This window comes from Schistocerca gregaria, chromosome 1 (assembly GCF_023897955.1).
Source record: "Schistocerca gregaria isolate iqSchGreg1 chromosome 1, iqSchGreg1.2, whole genome shotgun sequence".
Classification (NCBI taxonomy): domain Eukaryota; kingdom Metazoa; phylum Arthropoda; class Insecta; order Orthoptera; family Acrididae; genus Schistocerca; species Schistocerca gregaria.
In genome coordinates this window covers 412,079,930-412,098,586 of record NC_064920.1, presented here as the reverse complement: position 1 = coordinate 412,098,586, position 18,657 = coordinate 412,079,930, and the positions used below count along the sequence as shown (strand labels likewise).

Sequence of the window (18,657 nt, the reverse complement as noted above, 5' to 3'; positions counted from 1 at the left end):
ATGCTCACGATGATTTTGCCTGATTGACATAAACGTCCTGGGCTTTACTGCTTTCAAATGGAATCTTTTTGATTACCTCTTATAATATGCATTCTCAGTGAGAGATTTCAACAGCATGAAAGTCACAGTCAGCTTTGTGATTTTTTGGTATCACATTAGTAAAATTAAAGACATGTTATCTGATGTTCTAAGTGACAAGTGCTCCAAACTGAACGAGGACTGATGACCTCAGATGTTAAGTCCCATAGTGCTCAGAGCCATTTGAACCATATTGAGACATGAGCAGAGAGGTTGCACCTGGTCCTCCTACCAACTGGCCATCAATTTTTGTCACTTATGTGACACATTAATCTCTTACACATTTGTTTCTTTTATAAGCTGTAATCTGCGTGCTCCAGTAAGGTGAGGTGGGGCTGTCTGAGGAGCCAATGTGCTATGAGCTGATCGCAAGGTTCCACTCCCTGCATTCTCCGTTCAGGACCAAGTAAAAGTGTGCAGTTAATATATACACATTATTTCCTAATCGAACACTGCTAACACTTATCAGCTGACATCAGGACCATGATGGCAATGTTTGGTTGCCATTATGTATATTGTAACTTCTCAATTGCTTGCCTGAAAAACTGAGTCAACATCCATCCATAATGATTAAGATATTGAAATTAGAAAGAGGATACAGTGTCAGTATTATCTCTTGCAGGGGTTTGGAGCATGGTTTTTGAAATAAGGGTAAAAATCATTACAGTGCAAAAGCTTGATGTAAAATGACAGATATGGTTTAGTGCTATAATTATTTACTGGTGTACATTTTCTACAAAACCCCTGCTCATTCTTTGGTAATTTATTGTGCCACTTTATTCTCTTGTATAAAAGAGTTGTTCTGACATTCATGTTTATTCTTTCCTGTTAAATATAAGTTCTGCCTAGATTTTGTTCCATGGTCAGGGAGACAGATTATTTTTTATGTGCATAACTGACTGGCAAATGTACTCAAATGGTTTACCTAAATCTCCAGTGTTTTGAATAGTTCTGTACAATGAGCCTTATTGCTGTCTTTGGCTATTAATCTCATGGCCCTTTCCTGTAGTTTGAAAACTGTATTCATATTTTGTGCATTATTCTGCAAAAAATTACATATCTAACAACTGAGTGTAGGCATAAGTAGTACAAGGTGTGATTGGAAAGTTTTAAGAATGGATGTGCCAATGCTTACTGGTTTGGCACTCAGGTACACGGAGGGTGGGGAGTGAGTCATTGCTTTGTCCTTGAATGCCCTCAAACAGGAAACTGCATTTCCTTTATTCAGTTCATTGTGGCAGCTGGTTGAGTGCGGCTCTGTTAGGACTTGTTGCTGGATTCTGTCTGCATGAAAATGGATGTAAAAATGGAGCAATGAGTTTGTGAGAAATTTTGTTTTAAAACCGGGAAATTAGCTTCTCAAACTTACAAACTATTATAAATAGCTTTTGGAGATAATTGTATGAGCCAGTCAAATGTTTTTAGCTGGTTCAACAGATTTAAAAATTGCCGTGAATCATTAGAAGATGAACCATGGTCTGGCCGTCCTTCCACCTCAAAACGAATGAAAATGTGAAAGTTTGCGACTTAGTCCACTCTGATCGTAGATTTACAATTAGGGAGATGGCTGATGAACTTAAGTTTCTATGCAGTTCAGTCAATTTTAACTGAATATCTGAATATGCTTTGAGTGTCCGTAAAATTCATTCCCAAACTGTTGTCATGCGTCCAGTGACAATACCGACTTGAAGTGTGCAAAGAACTGATTAATCGAACTAAAAATGACCCAGATTTGTTAAATAGGGTAATTACAGGTGACAAATCATGGGTATAGGGGTATGATCCTGAAACAAAAGTGCAGTCTCCGCAGTGGAAGACACTAGGTTCACCACGACCGAAAAAAGCATGGCAAAGTCGGTCGAAAATGAAGACAACATTGGTGGTTTTTTTTTTTTTTTTGATTCTACCACTATTGTGCATCATGAATTTACCCCTGGATGACAGACAATTAAACAGGAATACTACAAATGTATCGAGCATTTGCACAAAAAGGTGCAGAAGAAAAGGCCTGCATTGTGGAAAGACAGGAGTTGGGTGCTATATTGTGACAATGCTCTGGCTCATTGTGCCTTCTTCATCATTGAATTTTTGACCAAATTCAAAATTCCTGTGCTTCCACAACTGCCATATTCCCCTGATTTGGCCTCCTGTGGACTTCTACATGTTTCCTTAACTGAAATTTTCACTGAAAGGGAAGCAATTTGACTCAACTGAAGACATCAAGGCAAATACAGAGAGCATCCTTAACACACTTCAGCAAAAAAATTTCCAGGAATGTTTCCAAAAGTGGAAACACTGTTGGAGTCGGTGTTTTCAGTCAGAAGGGGGCTATTTTGAAGGACATGCATCCCAGTAGCATGTAAGTACCACCATTGTACAATTACTAGCCCATTCTTAAAACTTTCCAATCACAGCTCGTATGTAACTAAAAGACACTGCCTATTACACACTGATGATAAGACATCAAGGGCATAACATGCTCATGGCATTCTGTTAGCAAATATTTTTGTATTTTCACACTATTTTTACTGAGAATGATAATTAATTCCTAGAAATTTTTTATTTGTTATGCAGTTTACATTTAATATAATAGTCATTTGTCCCTACTCAAATTAAAATTCAGTCATTTGTTTTCTTTGTTTTCAATATTATTTTACAGCAAATTGATCAACGTTAATAGCTTCCTTGAGGGTTTCATTTGTCTTATGTGCAATGAGTTTCCTTGTTTTCTTACTGACTATAGCACTGCTGTCATGAGCTAAGAGAATTTTTCTGCATGATTAACACTACTGCAAGCTCGCTAATGATGACCATGACTAGTTCTGGTCCTCAAATGCTAAGAGAGGAATTCTTATATTAATATAATATGATTCTGATAGAGTCTAACTGGAATTTTGGCCTTATTTGAGGTTTTGTGACCTCTATGATTTGCACTCTGTCTGTCAGGTGTGGTGGAACGAACTTCAGCCAGTCTAAAATTCTATGATTTCTTGTTCATTGGATTTGGAGCAAAGATGTTTCATCAAGAGATGAGTCAGTGAATTATGGTTCTTTTTTGTCAACAATGTGTACAAACAGTTCACAATAATAACTTCCAGGAGGCACAGAGTATTCAGCTTAAAATACTTGAGTAACAAGCAAAGTCTATGAAGTATTTGGAATAACAAAAATTGAATGCTGCCATGTAAACTCATTGTGCTGACCAAAAACAGATAAGAAGAAAATGGAACAGATTTTATGACAATAGAAAATGAAGAAGTATTCAATGCAGTGAAAAATAAGAGTAAAACATCAGAAAATAGCTTGTAGCAAATATGAGAACAAAAGACATTGAATTGAAATTAAACTCTGTTTAACAGGGGAGTCCTTTTTATTGCCAATCTCTGATTATTCTTGTACAGTGAGGACCCCCTTGATTAGATTTTCTAAGTGTTTTGGTTTGCTATATCTTTGCAATAATTTTCCCTCAGAATAAGAATGTCTCCCCAATACACAAGGAGTGTTTTTTGTTTTTGTTTCAAGTGATTGAGACTGCTCTTGAACCTACTCAATCTTTTTCCATTTTCACTGCTGCTAGGCACAGAAACTTAAAAAAAGTTAACATCTCATAGTACAACATGAAGCTATGTTAATCTTATTTTATAACTCTTGTAATTATCCTTTGTCACTGCAAGAAAATGTGGTTCATTACCTGCGCCATTATTTGCAGTAAAACAATCTGTCGAAGATAAATGGTTTTTCCACTCATATTTGGTCCAGTTACAATTTGAAAATTTTTATCTGCTGTGGCAAACTGTAAATTAGAAAGTAAGAAACTGTTTACATTGTCATACCACTTCATCGTTATAACATGGGAAACTGAGAAAAATTAATCTTACAATGTCATTAGGGACTGGCTCAGTTGGATTAATGAAATCCAATATAGGATGTCTTGAGCTCTTGACATCTAATCTATCTCCAAACTGCGGACAAATGTAACTTGGCAGAGCACTTAGTTTAGCAAATGATGTGAGCATGTCAAGTTCAGAAATTTTTTCACATAATTTATAAAGACATCCAACTTCTTCCCGAATTTCATTTAGTAGATCAAGAATCACTCTAAAACATAAAAATAACAGCAGGACAATAATTTTAATATTAAATACAATGAGCTGGCGATTATACTTATGGACTAGAATAGTTTATTAAGTCATTGTAAGACCATTACACATGTTAAAAATGACTAAGAACATATTTCAAGTCAATGTAAAGAGTTATAATATATATCAGTCTTTGTATAAGAAATGTAAAACCTCCTATTTTTTTTTATAAGTACCTGTTTATTTACATCAGTTTACAGCTTGAACATTTAGCTAGTCCGACCAGCTGCAAACTCTCTACACCACTCACGAACATTTTTGACACCCATGCATGACTCACCATACACTTACATCAATCGGCGATGGATTTCAATCATCACAGTGCCTTTTGTGTTGAAAAACCGAATAACTGCCCGGCATTCGCACTTGGTGATAACATCCAATGGGAGCTCCATTCTCAATGGCTGACAAGTCAAGACTGAGTGCCTCAGTGCGCACATCGTGCACGTTTACACAAGCGCATGAAGCGCTCTTCATAACAGTGTGACCAACTGCCACACAAACAGAGTTCTGCACTTATAAAGAAAATAGGAGACCTTACTTTGGGGATTACCCTCTTAGTTTAGTACTTAACTTTTTATTTTTCAGGAATTTTAGGGCACTCAACAATGACACAATTAGCATTTTATTTGGTGTTGTACAACTAACAGAGAGCAGGGAGAAAAATTGAAGGCAACAGGACATATTGCATCAAGCAAAATTTTAGAGGTAACTTAGGTCACAAATGCATCTTTGTGGAACTATGACCTTCAAAGGACAGCCAATCAGCAATAAACATTCTGAAGAGTGGCATTTATCCTAACTTGTCCCATCTGGCATCTCGTATGTTAAAGGCCACAGATATTGGTTAATTACTCAAATTAATTGCTTAACCTGAGCAGCCAAGGCTAGGCAACCTTTTTATTCTTAACCAAAGCTGGTTGCAGTAGATGAAATGTAATCATGATGTTCACTGGGTAAAGCTTGACCATTTAAGCAGCTAAGCTAAGGGTACAATAAATTCATTAATTTGTTATGTTAATAAGAAGTGCTTCAGAAACAACATGAAGAAGGGTAGCTGACATAAGACATAAATGCAGTGTTGTTAATAATGAAACCTAAAGACTATATACACTCCTGGAAATGGAAAAAAGAACACATTGACACCGGTGTGTCAGACCCACCATACTTGCTCCGGGCACTGCGAGAGGGCTGTACAAGCAATGATCACACGCACGGCACAGCGGACACACCAGGAACCGTGGTGTTGGCCGTCGAATGGCGCTAGCTGCGCAGCATTTGTGCACCGCCGCCGTCAGTGTCAGCCAGTTTGCCGTGGCATACGGAGCTCCATTGCAGTCTTTAACACTGGTAGCGTGCCGCGACAGCGTGGACGTGAACCGTATGTGCAGTTGACGGACTTTGAGCGAGGGCGTATAGTGGGCATGCGGGAGGCCGGGTGGACGTACCGCCGAATTGCTCAACACGTGGGGCGTGAGGTCTCCACAGTACATCGATGTTGTCACCAGTGGTCGGCGGAAGGTGCACGTGCCCGTCAACATGGGACCGGACCGCAGCGACGCATGGATGCACGCCAAGACCGTAGGATCCTACGCAGTGCCGTAGGGGACCGCACCCCCACTTCCCAGGAAATTAAGGACACTGTTGCTCCTGGGGTATCGGCGAGGACCATTCGCAACCTTCTCCATGAAGCTGGGCTACGGTCCCGCACACCGTTAGGCCGTCTTCCGCTCACGCCCCAACATCATACAGCCCGCCTCCAGTGGCGTCGCGACAGGCGTGAATGGAGGGACGAATGGAGACGTGTCGTCTTCAGCGATGAGAGTCGCTTCTGCCTTGGTGCCAATGATGGTCGTATGCGTGTTTGGCGCCATGCAGGTGAGCGCCACAATCAGGACTGCATACAACCGAGGCACACAGGGCCAACACCCGGTATCATGGTGTGGGGAGTGATCTCCTACACTGGCCGTACACCTCTGGTGATCGTCGAGGGGACACTGAATAGTGCACGGTACATCCAAACCGTCATCGAACTCATCATTCTACCGTTCCTAGACCGGCAACGGAACTTGCTGTTCCAACAGGACAATGCACGTCCGCATGTATCCTGTGCCACCCAATATGCTCTAATGCTCTAGAAGGTGTAAGTCAACTACCTTGGCCAGCAAGATCTCCGGATCTGTCCCCCATTGAGCATGTTTGGGACTGGATGAAGCGTCGTCTCACGCGGTCTGCACGTCCAGCACGAACGCTGGTCCAACTGAGGCGCCAGGTGGAAATGGCATGGCAAGCTGTTCCACAGGACTACATCCAGCATCTCTACGATCGTCTCCATGGGAGAATAGCAGCCTGCATTGCTGCGAAAGGTGGATATACACTGTACTAGTGCCGACATTGTGCATGCTCTGTTGCCTGTGTCTATTTGCCTGTGGTTCTGTCAGTGTGATCATGTGATGTATCTGACCCCAGGAATGTGTCAATAAAGTTTCCCCTTCCTGGGACAATGAATTCACGGTGTTCTTATTTCAGTTTCCAGGAGTGTATTTTAATTTTTTCTAATGCATAGGTACTGAGAATGGACTTTTATTCTAACATGTAGACAAGTAACAGTAAGATAAGAAAAGGATAAAAAATACAACAAACATTTTTTTCTCAGATCAGTTTGTTCACAGAAAATTTCAAAATTTCTACCTCCAACATCACTACAAAGTGGACACTAGCGAAGCAATGTTTAAAATACCTCCTAAAATATTACTGACATATCATGAATCTGCAATCTCAAAAATTCTTGCAACCAGCTTTCCATGATGTTGAATCAGGCCTGGTAAAATGTGTCCTTCAGAAAAGCCCACAAAAAGAACAGTGATGTTAAATTGGGCAATTTGAGAGGCAACTCTCGGGAACTAATGGTCCCGACCCAACTATGCTCAAATATTTTAGTCAATTGTTGCCAGACTGATGACTGTCAGATATTTACCACAAGTGCTCTTGAATATCCCACTGGTGATAACTGCACACAATAAACTCCCTTTCACGGCAAACATAGCCACAACAGTAAATAGAATGATACAGCAGAGATTACAATCATTGGATAGCTGACAGTGTTCTAATTTTCAGCAATATGTACAGTCTTCTGCATTAAAAGCAAGAATCTTTTGTGAATGGTAGACATGCAAGCAGGTTTCCTTTGCAACATTCCAGACAGCCTAATGAGTGAGACTGACTTCATAAGCTAGAGTTTTGTTGGTAGCTGGAAATAGAGATAGTGGAGTATTACTTAATCAAGTTCTGAACTGCTCATTGTACTTTTGCCTCCTGCATTGGCTTTGTCTTGTGTAAACAAGGTCTATTATATGGCAAAGAAGTGTTGCAGGAAACATGTTTAAGAAAAATGTTAGAGAAAATTCAACTAGTCAGGAAAAGAATAGAGAAGTCATCACTTATCTGACTTAATAACTGTGAAAATCACACATTAAATGACGTTACTAAGAACTAATCCTTCCTCTCTCTCTCTCTCTCTCTCCCCCCCCCCCTTTTTTTTTTTTTTTTTTTTTTTTTGAAGTAATTGCTTTTCAAGTTTGTCACAGACTTCTCAAATACTATTTTTTATTAGGCTGTTATTTGTCAGAAAATGTTCAACTATCCTTGAAACAACACTTTAGCCCATTTCTCTGGATACTTTGTAATGTTATTAACCCACAGTGGGTGCTTCATAACCTGGTGACAATCATACTCACTCAGTAAAAATCCTACAGTATGTCTGAATTGAGTTGTCTTTAACTGAATTGTTCAGTGTCTTGCACAAGTAATTAGCTTTCAGTTTTCCATCAAATTTGCTGAGTGAAGATATTTTTTGTGCCCTCCTCATCATTGTCATGAACACCTGACACTCAATGACACAATGACATGGAGAAACCATTGTTGGGTGGCAAAATCTGAGTGAAATATAATAAAAGAGAAAAATGTGTAGGTTCATATTTAATGTCTTGTTATAGATCAAATGACTGTCAATGGATGAGAGGAAAAAAGTAATAGATGTGTAACAGAAAGGAAAAGGACTGGTGGAAAATGAAAATGACATAGGGAAGAAACAAAAACACAAAAGCATTTGTTTTGTGCTAAATTAGTTCGTTAACACTCACAATTTGAATAAGCAATGAAGGTTAGTTACTGAAATTTGGTAATTTTTTCATTTTTATGGTTATATTATTTAAAACTTAAATTTTTCTTGTACAAGCAAGAAAGAAATTGAAGGTTGCCTGCATTTATAGTTTGCTTTCCTTTTACAGAAAAAATACTTACACATTGCTTAGCATCTGAATTTCATGAAAAGCTTCTTTGCATCTTTCATCAGCCTGTATTAAAAGCTCTGTTGTAAAGCAAAATGTTGATCTGTTTCTTTGAACCTATAAAACATGCAAACACCAATATACTGGAATGAGAAATTGGAAAGAATAAAGTTCTAACCATAATTGGAAATAGAGAACCACTCTATAGGGACTGTTCATTAAATTTCAGACTGATGAAAATATGGACATCTATTAATGAAATACAGGTAAAAGTGGAAGTTGTAAAATTATAATATGAAAAAAGGTAAAAGTTTATACAAAGCTCTGTAGCATAAAAGAGTCTCTGTATAAAGGTCTCAAACAAATATTTTGAACTATGATCCAGCTGCCATATATGTCACCCAACATCTTCAACATTCACCTACTACATAAGCTACTACACTTCACAAACATACAAACAGATCCACAGCATAGATATGGATATAGCATTTTCATGCTGATTTACTGGCCACCAAAAGGAGACCTTATTAGTTACCCAAAAACTTAAACTCTTTGTGAAATTCATATTTACTGATGACATCTTTATGATTTAAGGCCCTAAATACCCCAGCATTCATGTTTTTCATAACTTCACTACTTCCTCTCAAATTCAGTTCACTTGATCCTTATCTGTTTGAAGAACTGTCTTCATGGACATTGAGCAACAACTCTCTGGTGACTTTGCAAAAGACCAGTGTCAATAAAATTTTCTCTTTGAAAGTTTCCTCTCCTTTCACTTGAATACATCTCTTCCCTACAGTCTTAGCATACACAGCCATTATCTGTAGTGAAAAACTATGCCATTACCAATACACTGAAAGTTCTGCATAAGTTCTTCAGTGACAGGCACTATCATCCACATCTGCTCTACAAAAAGGTGTAACATGAAATATTTTTTGAATAGTTAACTCACATCTGCTAACTAGGCATACATTAGCACACCCTCAATACAATTTGCAGTGGAAAGCTTGGAACACACTCTCTGACAATACATAATAGTTTGCAGTATCCTACCGAAATCTTTCTTACCACTTTTAATTGGTGTTTTTCCACTGTCCAACTGATACAACCTTACACTAATCTGGTTCCTAACTATTCCGTCCACTGGTGTATTCTACCTCAGTGGTCCCAAGGCCATTTGGAAAGGAGCCATATGATATATCAACTGCTGCAGAGATTTTTGGATAGCTATGACCACCTACCAAACAACCGTCCAACCTCTGTGAATGGTCAGTGCTAAACAGTGGTCAATGTCAAGACTGACCACCCAGCTGCACAGCAAGCTACTTTGCACAACATGTCAAAGTCAATGGCTTTTCATGACCTCTACCATCTGGTTCATCCATCCTAATAGCAGCTTCTTCAAAGAGCTCTGGTAGGACCTATTCTTCCAACACAACATTTGATCCTGCATTCTCCCAGTCTTATCTTCACTATTCCCTGTCATCCACCTGCCTCTTCCCACTTCCTAATCTCCTATTTCCATTCCACTCACAATTCCCTCTTAGTTAAAAGTTTCATATTTCCTCTGGTCTTCACTTCAGTTGTGTGTACAAATAACTCCTCAGATCACAGAATCCTCCCTCACACCATATGCCCTCTGCATACTTTTTTCTTGGCATCCACTCTCTATTTCACACCCTCCCTCAAACTCTGTTCCTCTGTATTCTTGTGTTAAAAAGCAATTACACTGCCTGTAGTTGGGTAATCTCTGTTTCTTCACCTGAACTGCTATCTTCTTTGCCTGCTGCCCTCCCTCTGTACACACACCACATCCCTCCCTAGCTGTCACTACTTCCACATCAATTCACTCAATCCAGATGACACTCTGTGATACCTAAACAGCAGAATATAGCTCACTAGCAGTATCCTCCTGATACTGAGGCCTCACTTAAAATATGAAGGTCATTCTAGAAGTCTTGGAATAATGTGACAACATGGGAGCTCCACAATTTGTGCTGAACCAATAAGTTAGTATGTATCTGAATGCTAGCATATAATTTGGTTCCAATACAGGAGGTCATGACAAAGGGTGAAATGACACACACAAATTCAAACTCTGTGCAAATTCACTGGGCATCAGAACTAGTGGTACAAAAATGAATTAAAATCAACTACTGTCCTTCAAAATAGTCCTCTCGTGTAGCCACACAGCATTGAGAAATGTGTTGACTGCTATTGGCTTTGCCATAAATCTATGCTACCTGTCACTGAAATATCATGAAGATAGTGCACTGTTTGCAAAGTGTCTCCCATGCAATGGTTTCTTCTGTTGTGGAATGAGGTCGAAATTGCATGGACTGAGGTCTGGTGAGTAGGGTGGGTGGACAAGGATGCTCCACATACACCAAAGTGTGGGTTGTAGTGTTGTCATGTAGTCTGACTGCATTATCCAGCAGTGCTGTGTTTTCACTGAAGTGTGCATTGCGGGTGGTACAGCATAAAGTTGCAGTAATACTGGACATAGATAGTGCAGCTGTCCCTAACAGGGTCACAATCCACAATACGGTAATTGCCATATTCCAGATTCTCTTGCATTTTGTGTCATCATGGTGAACCTGCATAACACCATTCTGCTAATTGGGTCTTCAATTCTGGTTCATACGCTCAAGCCCAAGTTTCATCAATTGCAATAATCCACTTCCTGCTCATATTGCTCCAGGTCAATATGGCTGCTCTCATATTGCATCCATTTATGCACCTGTGTTCACTGATGTGGTACTCATTTTCAACACTTCTTGCACACCATCAAGTCCTGCCATAAAATGCAGAACACTTGTTGCTCATGACATATCTATGTGTGTTGTTAACTCCTGCATAGTCCAACACCAGTCCCCTGTTAAAAACTGTTCAATAACAGTCATTGAAAAGACAGTACAGGTAGATGTGGGCTGCCCACTCTGTCAATCAATTTCTGTACAGTTTCCCATGGGCTTTCAAATGTATTTACTGTGATAATCGTGATGTCACATGTTCATACAATATACCATAGTTGCCATGACTTATGGAATGACCCCCGTATAATGTAAGCGGATAGATAAGAAACACATATAAATGTGTTGAAATTTGCAAGCTTTCAGAGACAATGGCTCCTTCTTCTGACAGAAAGGTTGAAGGGGAAGCAAATAGTGTGAGATTTAGGAAATGGGGCAAGTTCAGTAATGTCACCCAGAACCCTGGGTCCGAGGAGACTTATTGGATAGGATGAGAAGGAAAGACTGATAGCTGGGAAATGCACTAGATGAAAATTTCATCCAGTGCAGTCCCCAACAATTAGTCATTCCTTCCTTTTCATCCTGTCTGGTAAGTCTCCTCTGCAACAGTGTTAGGGGTGACTTTTCTGAACACACTCCATTTCTTAAACCTCAACAGTCATTTTCCTTTACCCCTCCTCCTTCCCCTTTGATACATCTGCCAGATGAAGGAGCCATTGTCTGCAAAAACTTAAGATTTCAATACCTTTATATGTATCTTCTCCAGTCACTGCTTGGTGAGTAGATTTCTTATCTATCCATTTGCATTACATTCTCAAAAATGAATTATTTTTGTTGATATATGATGCTTCACTGAGTATCACATGGAGTGGATGGACTGATGTGGATTAAGTCAGAGATAGGCAGTGGTAAGTAGTCTTATTTCATTTGTTTAAAAATAAATAGTCTGCTGCTTTTATAAATTACTTATAAATCTATCCTGCTTTTCAGTTAAACTAATTTTAAATATTATAAGAGAAATGCAACTAAATCATCATATCCCATACATATCCACCTACAACGTAAGAAAAACTTGCGTTTTCCACATGGCTCAGCCCAGAACACTACTACACCTGAAAATTATTTTTCACACAACAGTTACATTACTCGACAGCCTATCTACAAATACAACACTAAAAGTAAACTTTCTTTTAAAATAATCTAAATTCTGGTAGATGCTGATTGTATATGGTAAAACAGGTTTTGAAGTCTGAATGAGGCCAGAGATTGCTGATGGAACATATCTGCACCATTTACTGTTTGCTGGTGACCAAGTAATTATGGTACAAGATGTAGAGGATGCAAATTATGTTGTATATGTAATTAGCTAGCAATTGAATATAAAAACTGGGTTTTACAAATTAATTATAAAAAAGGAGGATATCTTACTAATGAACTTTACATGGAGAGGAAAACATCAAAAAGCTGACAACTTCTACTATATGGGGTCCATTTTAGAAAAAGAGGGAAATTGAAATTAATACATTAATAAAAAAAAATTAATGATAGAAGCAAAGTCATTGGGATGCCCCATTCAGTCATATGGAGCAGAAATGTGATGAACATAATGAAAAGATTCGTACTCAAATTGATATTAGAGAGGCGAGGATGGAACATAACAATATTATGAAAAGGAAAGTTGTTACTCACATACAGCAGAGATGCCAAGTTGCAGATAGGCACAACAATAAGACAACCACAAATACACACACACACACACTCATGCAAACACAACACACACACACACACACATGACTGTAGTCTCACGCAACTGAGGCCACACTCTGAACAGCAACACCAGTGCGAGATGGGAGTGGCAACTGAGTGGGGGTAAGGACGAGGCTGGGGCAGGGAGGGGAGGGATACTTGGGTATGAGTTGCAGATAATGAAGTGCTACAGATTAGATGGAGGGGGGAGGGGGGGGGTTCGGAAAAGGAGAGAAGTAAAACGACTGCGTGCAATGATGGAATCAGGGCTGTGTAGTGCTGGAATGGGAACAGGGAAGGGGCTGGATGGGTGAGGACAATGACTAACAAAGGATGAGGCTGGGAGGATTACGGGAACGTAGAATATATAGCAGGGAAAGTTCTCTGCACAATTCAGAGAAGCTGGTGCTGATGGGATGGATGGTGGGCAGGACATTTCAGAGCACAACGAGGGATAGTAGAAACTCTGGCGGTGAATGTAATTCATTTGCTCAGTCCTGGATGGTACTAAGTTATGAGGGGAATGCTCCTCTGTGGCTAGACAATAGGACTTTGGGAGGTGGTGGAAGACTGGAACAATAAGGCACGGGATATTTGTTTTTGTAAAAGGTTGGCAGGATAATTATGGGCTGTGAAGGTTTCAGTGAGACTCTCAGTATATTTCAAGTGGAACCGCTCACCACTGTAGATGCATTGACCATTGGTGGCTAGGCTGTATGGCAGGGATTTCTTGGTAAGGAATGGGTGGCAGCTGTTGAACTGAAGGTATTGTTGGTGTTTACTAGGTTTTTGGCGAGTTTTCGTATTTCACTATCATCAACTCCCTCAGATTTCATTTTGTTTACCCCTTTTGCATCCGTTTCATCCTTTTCGTGACTTTTCACAGATATTTGGGTGTATATTTGCGAAATTTTTCGGATGTAATTCTAAGATTTTATTACATAATTTTTCACATTTTTTCCACCACCATGAAGCCTTGCTCCTTCCATCTGTGTCAATTTGAAAAGTTCCCTTATCCCTAGATACAACTCAGTCTCACAAAGTATTCCTGTGTTCAGAATGAGATTTTTACTCTGCACCAGAGTGTGCGCTGATATGAAACTTCCTGGCAGATTAAAACTGTGTGCTGAGACTCGGACTCAGGACCTTTGCCTTTCAGAGGCAGGTGCTCTACCAACTGAGCTACCCAAGCACGACTCACGCCCTGTCCTCACAGCTTTACTTCTACCAGTACCTCGTCTCCTACCTTCCAAACTTAACAGAAGCTCTCCTGCGAACCTTGTAGAACTAGCACTTCTGAAAGAAAGGACATTGGAGAAACATGGCTTAGCCACAGCCTGGCGGATGTTTCCAGAATGAGATTTTCACTTTGCAGTGGAATGTGCACTGATATGAAAGTTCCTAGCAGATTAAAACTGTGGGCATTCCATCCCACCCAGCAGAGATCTTATTTTTTAGTGATAATATTACATTTTTCACATCCTTTATTGTGAATTTTTTTTTAATCCATAAGATACTCATCTTCTTGGTGGAGTTCAAAGGGATTTACTTTACTCTGCTACATCAACATCTGACTTTGCCACATTTATGAAGAATTGATTAAAACACTCTGATATTTGAGTTCAAATTACAATAAGGCTATTACCTACTTTAATCCTAGAAATTTCTTTACTTCTAACCCTAACACCTAAGTCTCATTTGACAAAAAACCACACTGCTTTTGTTTTACTTCTGTGTTATACAATGAACTTATTGTTTGCCATTTGTTTGGCTGCCTTCACAACTTCTTTAAATATAGCTTTATAATGACGAAACTACTCATTAAAACATCTGTTTCTATTATATTTCAGTTCATTTTGGAGTTTCCTCTTCCTGGCAATAGATATTTTTTATACCTGGAGTTATCCATTTATTAGTCGTTTTGTTACATGTGGTTCTAAGTGGAAAAATTAGATTAAATATTTCAAGAAAGCCAATTGAAAATTGTTAAAGTTACTGTCACTTGGAATACAGCTGTCGTAAGGCCATTCAACCTCTCTTAACTTATTTCTACATGTAACTGAATTTTTGTCATTGAAGTTTCTTCTCATGTGACTTTTCTTACATGAAATTTATTTGTTAATTTCTGGTAGTTCAATGAACAATGCAGAGTGATTGGAGATTCCTAAATTTATGCAAAATTTATAAACATCTTCAAACAAATAATTTGTTAGACTATTATCAATACAGGTAGCTGACTGTGCATTTACTCCAGCGGGTTGCATGAAGTTTATTTTGAAGCCAAACTTTTTATTAAATCAGTGAATTTAGACATGTCATTGCTTTCAACTACGGAGTTAATATTGAAGTCAGCAGCCATTACTTTTTTTGTCCCTTTTGTTTTTTACTGGGCTTTTCAAGTAGGTAATGAAAGCTCGCCAGAAAAGCTTTAATTGTAGCTTTCTCTGATACCCTATAAATAGAAACTACAATAAGATTTAGGTCCCTTCACTCAATAAAGCAGCTTTCAAATGTACACACACCATTCAAATCATTAAAATCATTTCTTATTTCATATTTTGTATCAGAATGAGTAAGTATGCAAGAATTTCCAAGTGATTTCTCTTTTCAATTTTATTAGGAGTCTTAATATTGCCAGATGCAAATCAATGTTCACTGAGACAAATAACATTGATATTTCTACATTCAGATAGAATAATCTGTAATTCATCCACTTTACGGATTTTGTTTGAAAAGTCAACACTTAGACCAGTTATACTCAAGTGCATTACATAGGCACATTCTTTCTTATTTATGGTCTCAAGCATACACTTTCTTGGATACCACTTTGATCTTGTAGTTCTCGTTATCAAACAGCCGTTTTCGTTACCAAACACTGTTTTTCATCCCCATCATTTCTTATAAGTTTCTGCAATTTTTTTATAATTTTGCATGAATCAGGGAATATTTTACTAAGAATTTTGGATCCTAACATATTTAAATTAGGACCGTCTTCACTCAAACATTTATTACCTAAGAATTTATTCAAATTTAAGAACACAGCTCCTAGATCATTACATTTTTTATTTAAATCACAGTTTATTTCTCTATATATCGATCACTGACTGATCTTCTGTAGATAATACCATTCACCACAGTTTTAGAAATTTTGTAGAGGCTTCTTGTTTCATTTACAATGATTTCTAGAATTTAATAGTGAATTTATTGGTTATTCAAATGATAATAAATAAAAGTAATGATTAATTAAAAATCTGAAAGCACCAATGAATAGAGAGCTGAAAGGTACTCCATATAAGCTAGCCAGCTTTATTCATATCTGTTTGTTTAATGTACATTTTGTCTTTGAAATGGAATGGACTGGTGGCACAATTTGATGTTTTAATTAATAGTTCATCTTCTGATGCACTTTTGTTATCATGAGAGGAGGCAAAATAATAAATTTTGAAGAGAAGCAGTTATTCTGACATGTGTGTGTATGTAACTGGTGTTAATTTTGAATGGTGGTCATTTTACTTAAGTTGTTGCATTAATTGTTATCTGACATTAGATCAAGAGCATAACAGGACATGGGTCAGCATCCCTGTGGTCATTCGGCACAGTTGGTAATTTTTGTAGTCTGCTGGAGGCACTAGCAGAAGCAAGGGCGATGCTGATGTTGATAACATTCTGGGCAGTGAGCTAGCCGCACTAGTTAAGACTTCAATTTTTTGTGTATGGATATGGGATCTAGTTCATTTCTCAAAGGTGCAGAGGTAGACTTAGAGTGCAATATAAAAATTTAACTGTGTGAAAAGTGTGGGACATAAGCATGACCTTGACCAAATGCTGAGTCATATTTAGTACTGTATTCCTGTGGAGAACTTAATGTATCATGCAGTCAGTATGATAATTGATTTATAGCCTTTATTTGAACTTCAGCTTTGCAAATGGGTGAGTAGGTGTAGATCTGAACTTAGAAATTATTTACTGCTGTTAATGTTAGTTTCTGTTAGGCTTCAAGGACTTAATATTATTTCATGCAAATTATCATAAATAATGAACAACATTACATGGTTTACTTTAGTGAAGATTGCCACCAAACTTTGAATGATATGTGTGTTTTCGTACATTGACGGAATGAGAAGGGAATATGTATGCACATGTCTTGCGACTATGCTGTTTTACTGTTCTGCACAGTTTCATTATTTGACTATTAACTGCAATTGATGTGGGGCTACCATTTTCTAATTGCTCATTTGTTACAATAAATCTTTAATTGATTTTAAACATTATTCATCAGTATTGTCTACCATTATTGATCATTCAGGATTTATTCAATATTATTAATTATAATTTGCTAATCTGTCTGTACAGACTTTGACTGATGGATCATTCATTGGATTAAATGAGGGCCTTAAAGTAAGCATACGACACATGAAGCTGAGTCGAGGTCACATATCTGCCTGCCCCATCTCTGATTTCAGATGTAGTCAATGTGCAGTCACTGAATATGGAGGGATAAAATTTCTTTGTAGGTGGGAAGGCTTTGTTGAGTTAAGGGGTAGGATAGTTTCTTATTCTTTCATATGCATCTGTCAGTAGTACTAAAATATTGCCTCTTAAAGGTAAGTACTTGCCAGGATCTTTATTTCAGAGCCCATGAAACATGGACTTGCTGTTGGCAGGGAGGCTTGTGTGCCTTAGCAATACCAATAGCCGTACCGAAGTTGCAACGAAAATGGAGGGGTATCTGCTGAAAGGCCAGACAAATGTGTGGTTCCTCAAGAGGGGCAGCAGCGTCTTCAGTAGTTGAAAGGGCAACAGTCTGGATGATTGACTGATGTGGCCCTGTAACACAACCAAAACAGCCTTGCTGTGCTTGTACCACAAACGGCTGAAAACTAGGGGAAACTACAGCCCTAACTCTTCACAAGGTTATGCAGTTCTACTGTAAGGTTAAATTATGATGGCGTCCTACTGGGTAAAATAGTCCACAGGTAAAAGGCAAAATAGTCCCCCATCTGGATCTCCAGGCAGGGACTACTCAGGAGGATGTCATTATCGGGAGAAAGAAAGCTAGTGTTCTACAGATCGGAGCGTGGAATGTCAGATCCCTTAATCGGGCCGGTAGGTTAGGAAATTTAAAAAGGGAAATGGAGAGGTTCAAGTTAGATATAGTGGGAATTAGCAAAGTTCAGTGGCAGGAGGAATAAGACTTCTGATCAGGTGAATACTGGGTTATAAATACAAAATCAAATAGGGGTAAAGCAGGAGTAGGTTTAATAATGAATAAAAAATAGGAGCATGGATAAGCTATCATAAAAAGCATAAAAAACGCATTATTGTAGCCGAGATAGACATGAAGCCCACGGCTACCACAGCAGTACAAGTTTATATGCTAACTAGCTCTGCAGATGATGAAGAGACACATAGTGAAGGGAGACGAAAATTTAATAGTCATAGGAGACAGGAATTTGATAGTAGGAAATGGAAGCGAAGCAAAAGTAATAGGTGAATATGGAATGGGGATAGGGAATGAAAGTGGAAGCTGCCTGGTAGAATTCTGCACAGAGCATAACTTAATCATAGCTAGCACTTGGTTTAAGAATCATGAAAGATGCTTGTATTCGTGGAAGAGGCCTGAAGACACTGGAAGGTTTCAGATACAAGGAT

At 38.5% G+C, this 18,657-nt stretch overlaps 1 protein-coding gene across 1 annotated transcript in view; it reads right to left on the bottom strand.

Moving 5' to 3' along the window:
• Window positions 1-18,657, bottom strand: part of LOC126349891 (mutS protein homolog 4-like) — a 259,596-nt gene that overhangs the window by 76,058 nt on the left and 164,881 nt on the right. Inside the window, exons 10-12 of the mRNA XM_050002468.1 lie at window positions 8,520-8,623; window positions 3,957-4,176; window positions 3,770-3,871 (exon numbers count right to left, since the gene is read on the bottom strand). Of these exons, the coding sequence (XP_049858425.1) occupies window positions 3,770-3,871; window positions 3,957-4,176; window positions 8,520-8,623 (426 nt within the window). The remainder of the gene's footprint in view (window positions 1-3,769; window positions 3,872-3,956; window positions 4,177-8,519; window positions 8,624-18,657) is intronic.